The 5610-nt window shown below is 36.8% G+C and overlaps 1 protein-coding gene across 6 annotated transcripts; it reads left to right on the top strand.

Moving 5' to 3' along the window:
* Window positions 1–726: 726 nt before the first annotated feature.
* Window positions 727–4551, top strand: LOC122065203 (UPF0496 protein At3g19330-like). Of its 6 annotated transcripts, XM_042629023.1 has the most exons (4): window positions 727–1938; window positions 2083–2144; window positions 2754–2819; window positions 3674–4551. In XM_042629023.1, exon 1 carries the CDS (start codon window positions 902–904, stop codon window positions 1871–1873), a length of 972 nt encoding a protein of 323 aa, XP_042484957.1. In that variant the 5' UTR covers window positions 727–901; the 3' UTR covers window positions 1874–1938; window positions 2083–2144; window positions 2754–2819; window positions 3674–4551. The 6 variants fall into 6 exon arrangements, with proteins under 6 accessions (XP_042484957.1, XP_042484954.1, XP_042484953.1 ...); XM_042629020.1 differs by lacking the exon at window positions 2754–2819; XM_042629019.1 differs by lacking the exon at window positions 2754–2819 and having other exon boundaries at window positions 2058–2144.
* Window positions 4552–5610: the final 1059 nt, after the last annotated feature.

Raw genomic sequence — 5610 nt, 5'->3', positions numbered from 1 at the left:
TTTGAGAAGTGACAAAATAAAACATTTAATAGTTTCAGGCCTGGTTGTAATCTAAATCAACAATTAGGGGGAGATCTATTATCCCAGGACCCTTCCAAGTAATTGGATGCGTGCTAGAAGAATTGGAGGGTTGGAGAGAATTCAAACTCCAATTTATTGTGTGGACTATATACGTCATATCCTTTTATACAGATCGATATTGATATTGGTATTGGTTTTGATATTGACATTAGGATCCTGAATTGGATCAATTAATTTTTATATTTACTTTCACAAAAAGTATATTTTTTATAATTTTACCCCTAAATCGATATTGATACCTCATCGATCCAAATCAAATATATGTATCGATTTAAGCCAATACACAAAGGGTATGATGATCCGCTACCAATACTTAGAACCATTCATCAAGGATTCAAGATAGCTACTTCATACCAAATGAATTAAGATAGTCACCTTTTGCCTTTTATTTTATTTTATTTATATTAACGTCATTATACAAAGAGGAGTGGAAAACTAAAGGCAAATCGATCAAAATGGTCAACTTAAATAAAAGACAAAGACCTATTTTCTTATACGGTGAGGGAATCTAAAGTATTGACTGCGTTCATTCATAATGAAAATAGTCTACAGTCGTTGTATTGATACAGTAAGCATCGGATAGCTGAGAGTCCCTTAAATCATATGTTTAAATACTTTCTTTCATTTGATATTTATTCGCACCTCACCACTCGCTGCAGAGCATGTGAATCGTTCATTCACGACCATTGATTGAACATTCTTTTAAGATATGACAGCAACCCAAAGCTAAAGCTTTCCTTCCTAGTTCCTAATTTAAGAAGAGAACAGTAGATAGATCACACCTCCGTCTCTCCTCCTTTATTGGTCTCGCAAGATCGCCATGTTAATGCGGTGCTTGACGAACAAATCAACAACTGTATTAGATCCCTCTGTCGTAAACACCCCTCGCCGATCTCAGTCTGCCGTTAATCTCAGTCAAGAATTCTCTCAGGCAGTCGATACCAACCCTTACAAAGATAAATGGACCCAGAGTCACAACTTTCAAGAGGCGGCGCCGCCGGTATCGGCGGTTGTGGTGGTGGAGGCGGAGGCTGTGTCAGCACAGCTTCTCAGTCCAAACAATGCTTCAGTCGAGGAAGTCCTTAGTAGAACCAGACCCAACAACCTAACCCCTTTAGTTTCTGATTACTTCAAGAACAGCGAACACACTTATAGAATCTGTAGTCTCTTGCAAAATACCATCAACGACGCTCGATCTCTCTACGAAGCCCTACATGGATTCCTTGAAAACCTCCCTCTCGATTTTGAGTCTGATACTTCCTTATTCTCCCAATCTCAGTGCGATTCGGCTTACGATGTCTTCCTTAAATTCGATGGCATCAGCAATCCTTTTCCTCAGCCGGGTTCTGATAATTTTCTCAACAAGAGACGTTGCTTCTCTGAGCTGAAGCTTCAGCTCGATCACCAAGTTCAGAAATCGCGTAGAAGGAACCAACTAATTCGCAAGAAAGAGGTCAACCGTATAGCCCAGCTTGAGGCTGCGTCTAGAGGGACTTTTTACCTCATTCATGATCTCAACACTATTGATCGTCTTGTGGCTAGGTTGTATGATGCGGTGGAGAGTGATAAGTTTTTGGTTCGATTTGGATTGCAGAGAGGAAGGGATAGGTACCCAATTCAAGCGATTCTTAAGCAGTTACGGAAGAGCCAACCCAATTTGAAACACCAGCTCAAGGACCTTGAGGATCATGTTTGCCTATGCTTTGGGAGTGTTAACCAGGCAAGGTCTCTGTTGCTGCGAGAGATCCATCATCAACAAACTCCTAGAACCCGGCGAACTCACACGATATAGTTCTGATTTTTGGATTCAGGATCCTAATTCAATGGATTTAGGTATAGATGTATTTCTCCATTCAGGTATTTTTACGAACACCTGGACATCAGAAGGGCTGTTTCTTCCCATTTTTTCCGGATCTGTTATTGTGCGCATAGTTAAATTTATCAAATTTCTATCGTTTATTTTGTCTTCTGCTCAGTTGGGTGTTTTATTGTGGTACATAGACTCATAGAGCTTTGCGAAGTGCTTGTTGGATTGAAGCTTTGAGAAAGGATTTACTCATGAGGTAATCACCTGAGATGTATATTGTTATTCTGCAAAAACTGTTACAAATTGTTCATTCACAATTTTAATTTGTAAATCCTATGATTGTTTTTGTTTTTTAAGGGGGAGTTGGGAGGGGTGTTTAGCCTGTGGTTTTTACCTTTGCTTGGCTAACATAAAGCAAGCTGATAGAAGGAGAGATATATTCCTGAATGGAACTAGTTAAGAGTTTAGTTGAAGAGAACATTGGTACCAAAAACTAAAAATAGAATATTGATACTCTGGTATAGTTTTTATTTGTGCTCAAACATAGAGAAAAAAGCTTATATATGGATAGGAGTTTTGGGACAGAGTGTTAGGCATAATTAGCATATTTAATTTAATTTTCGTGTGCAAGGTTTTCATTTCTTAAAACGTAAAGACTCAAAAATTCATGTTCCCTTGAATATGCAAATCTTTAGGTTCATGCTGGTCTTCTGCAGTTGCTTTGATTAGCTTTCTTTATACATTTCAATTACTTATGAAAATTTGGGGAAATATCTATGTATTCAAATTGGAGAAAATTTTTCCATATCACACACAGGTTTGGAATATAGCTCAGTTAGTCTAACTTCAGAAAGATCTTTTGTAGGTGGAACAGTGTCTACAAACAGCTACCATTGTGTCTGTACCGTTGTCAACATTAATCATCACTTCTGTAGGCTCTCTTAATATCAAGTTTGGGAGAAACTTTGAGACTGTTACTGCTTCATTTTTTGTTTGGCCATTCAACTTATAATGCTATTTCTCCTTTTTAGTTAAACATAAGCAGTTCTAAAAGGTTTTTAAAAGGGTAAATTATAATAGAATTGTCAACATAAAAGGCAGATGGGGAGGAAGATATGGTTAAATTGGTAGATCTTAAGTACAGGCTGAAATTTCTTAGTTTGGTAAAATAAGCATCATATTTGTCTCCCCCCCCCCCCCCCCCCCCCCCCCCCCCTCTCCCCAGTTAAAAAAGTAACTAATTGATTTAATCTGCATTTGGAATCACTTTCTTAAAAAGTAAATCTTATTAGACAGGGAAACATAGAAGGCAGAGCCCAAGAATACAAAAAGGGCCTCGGAAACAACAAGATCAAATAAAGAAGAAAAAAAACCCCTAATGTTTAAATTTTATCCTTCTAATTAGTGAATTTTATGATCAAGTTGTGCGATTAATATCTAAAAATGTTAAAGCATTATGGTTGAATTTTATCTTTCCAATTAGAATATTTTGTAAAGCTATTGATGGAGTGATCATAAATAAAAAATTCCATACCGTTTGCCATGATTTAAAATGCTTTATGAATGTCCATAATCCAAGTTGAAGGGTCAAAAAAATTGTAAAAACTTGATGTTAAATGATATCCTTCTAATTGGAATATTTTTGATAGATATAGGATATCTATTGATGTTAAATCATATCCTTCTAACTTTATTGATAAGATTAAAAATTTGTTTGACTTTGTTGGTAACATTAAACATATATATACCAATCATTTGTGTACCAATAGGCTGTATGTTTTGCAGAGATACCAATTAGTTGTGCACCATGGGCTGTATGTTTACAGCCTTCTAAGTAACGGGAGTTGCAGAGAGGGAAAGCACATTTCTGATATATATTCCATTTCCATTCGAAGACCATAGAAAACCAAAAGCTTTCTCAGGTATGTGCACTTTCTTTTTACCAGTGGTAAATTTTTTCCAGAACTAATAAATTTTTATATTTGAAAACAATTGTATTCCACATTCTCATCAAAGGCAAGGAATGGAATCTGGCCTACCGAGTGGTCATCTTACCACATAGTTTGCAATACTTGATATCATGATTTCGTAAAAAGGGGAAAAGAAAAAATAACATAAGGAAGATATGAAGGTGAGCTGATATTTAAATAGCCATGTACTAAATGTTTGCGGTAACAACCTATCAATTAAAGAAAGTAAATTGGGGGTAACAAAAAAGAACTATAAAGAGCTTGAAAGAAATAAGCAGCATTTATTTGTTGGTTGCAACTCTCATCGCCAGTCACATTTGCAGCTGGTTTTACAGTGCCTGGTGTGTATAATTACAACACTGGTCCAACTGTCCAAGCCAGGAAATGGCGATTTCAATACCCAAAGTAGCTATCAAGGCATTCGTGATATCAAAGGCTATTGCATTCTGTTGCTTGACAGTATCAGTATTTATACATTTCTTTGCGTCCCTTGGTGAGAATAATTAAGCATAGAAGCCACCATTTCTTTGTAATTAACTTTGCTGCAAGAATGACTTACATGGCTATCTTAGGGGTGGTAGTAGCATTTCTTTCAGGGACTTATGGTGCATTTGCGCATTCTCCAGGGCTTTCTATCAGTGATTTTATAATAGGAAGCTGCTTTTTCTTAACGTTTTATATTTTTCATTTCAAGGACAGTTACTACTGAGTTACTGGTAACTGGATGTAGCAATATGTGTGTTTTTTGAAGGTAGTTGCTTAGGATATGAATGTGTTGAGGCTCTTTAGTTTTGATTTACACAATGCGGGTGTAGAAAAATGAATTAGAAGTGAGAAATGGTAAAGAACACCCCCCCACCACAAAAGGAATAAGAGAGGGTCAACTCCAATTCTTCATTTTCAGATCCCCCACACCCCCCCCCCCCCCCCGCCCGCCGCCCCAACCCAAAAAAAAAAAAAAAAAAAATTATAACATAGTATGTGGATTAAAACATTACTGCAATGGCTACTTTCTGGCAATTTGAGTGTAAGACATAACCAAAAAAAAAAGGTCTTTGTGGAAAAGTATCTGTTATGTGGTAAATGTAGAGCGTGACCTTGATGATGTTGAAAAGTCATAGGAAAAATAAATAAATAAATAAATAATGTATACAAATTTACGAGGTTCGGCAAGATTGCCTTGTTTACGTCCTTGGTGAGACGAGATCTTGCTTCACCATGGAGAAAAATAGGACTATAGCATTTGTCCTCACACCTCTCTCAGATTGCATTATAGAGAAATATGACTTTGCTACAAATATATAACGAAATCCCTTATAAGAAATTTACAGGATTACCTATAAGGCCTTCGAAATTTTTTCTGTCATGAGAGAGAATTTTGACCCACTTTTGCTATCGATGGAATTAAAGACCTCGTATTCCTAACTGTAACTTTGCACTTAGCCATCAAACTTTGGGATTCAACACCTCTCCAATTAATTGGATGCCCAATTAGTGATCCAAAGGTTGGGAAGACTTTAGACACGCATCTCAATACATAGGCACGTATCTTAGGTCCTTCCAACTGTTGCATCACAAATTAGGCGTCCAATTAATTGGAGAAGATCTTTTTCCCAGGCTTTGTGGAGAAGTTATCCATGTCAAAATCAAAGGAAGATGCTTCCCATCCAATGGTCAGATTTCCCAAAAGAATGCTCAATGAGACTCGAAAGAAGTATAATTACAACATAAGCCTTTCTTGACAGGGCTGTG

Source organism: Macadamia integrifolia, unplaced genomic scaffold, assembly GCF_013358625.1.
Source record: "Macadamia integrifolia cultivar HAES 741 unplaced genomic scaffold, SCU_Mint_v3 scaffold1922, whole genome shotgun sequence".
NCBI classification, from domain to species: Eukaryota; Viridiplantae; Streptophyta; class Magnoliopsida; order Proteales; family Proteaceae; genus Macadamia; species Macadamia integrifolia.
This window is presented reverse-complemented; position numbering and strand designations above follow the sequence as displayed.

Coding starts and splice junctions, on each gene's coding strand:
- LOC122065203 (XM_042629020.1), top strand. CDS start 902: ATGTTAATGCGGTGCTTGACGAACAAATCAACAACTGTATTAGATCCC.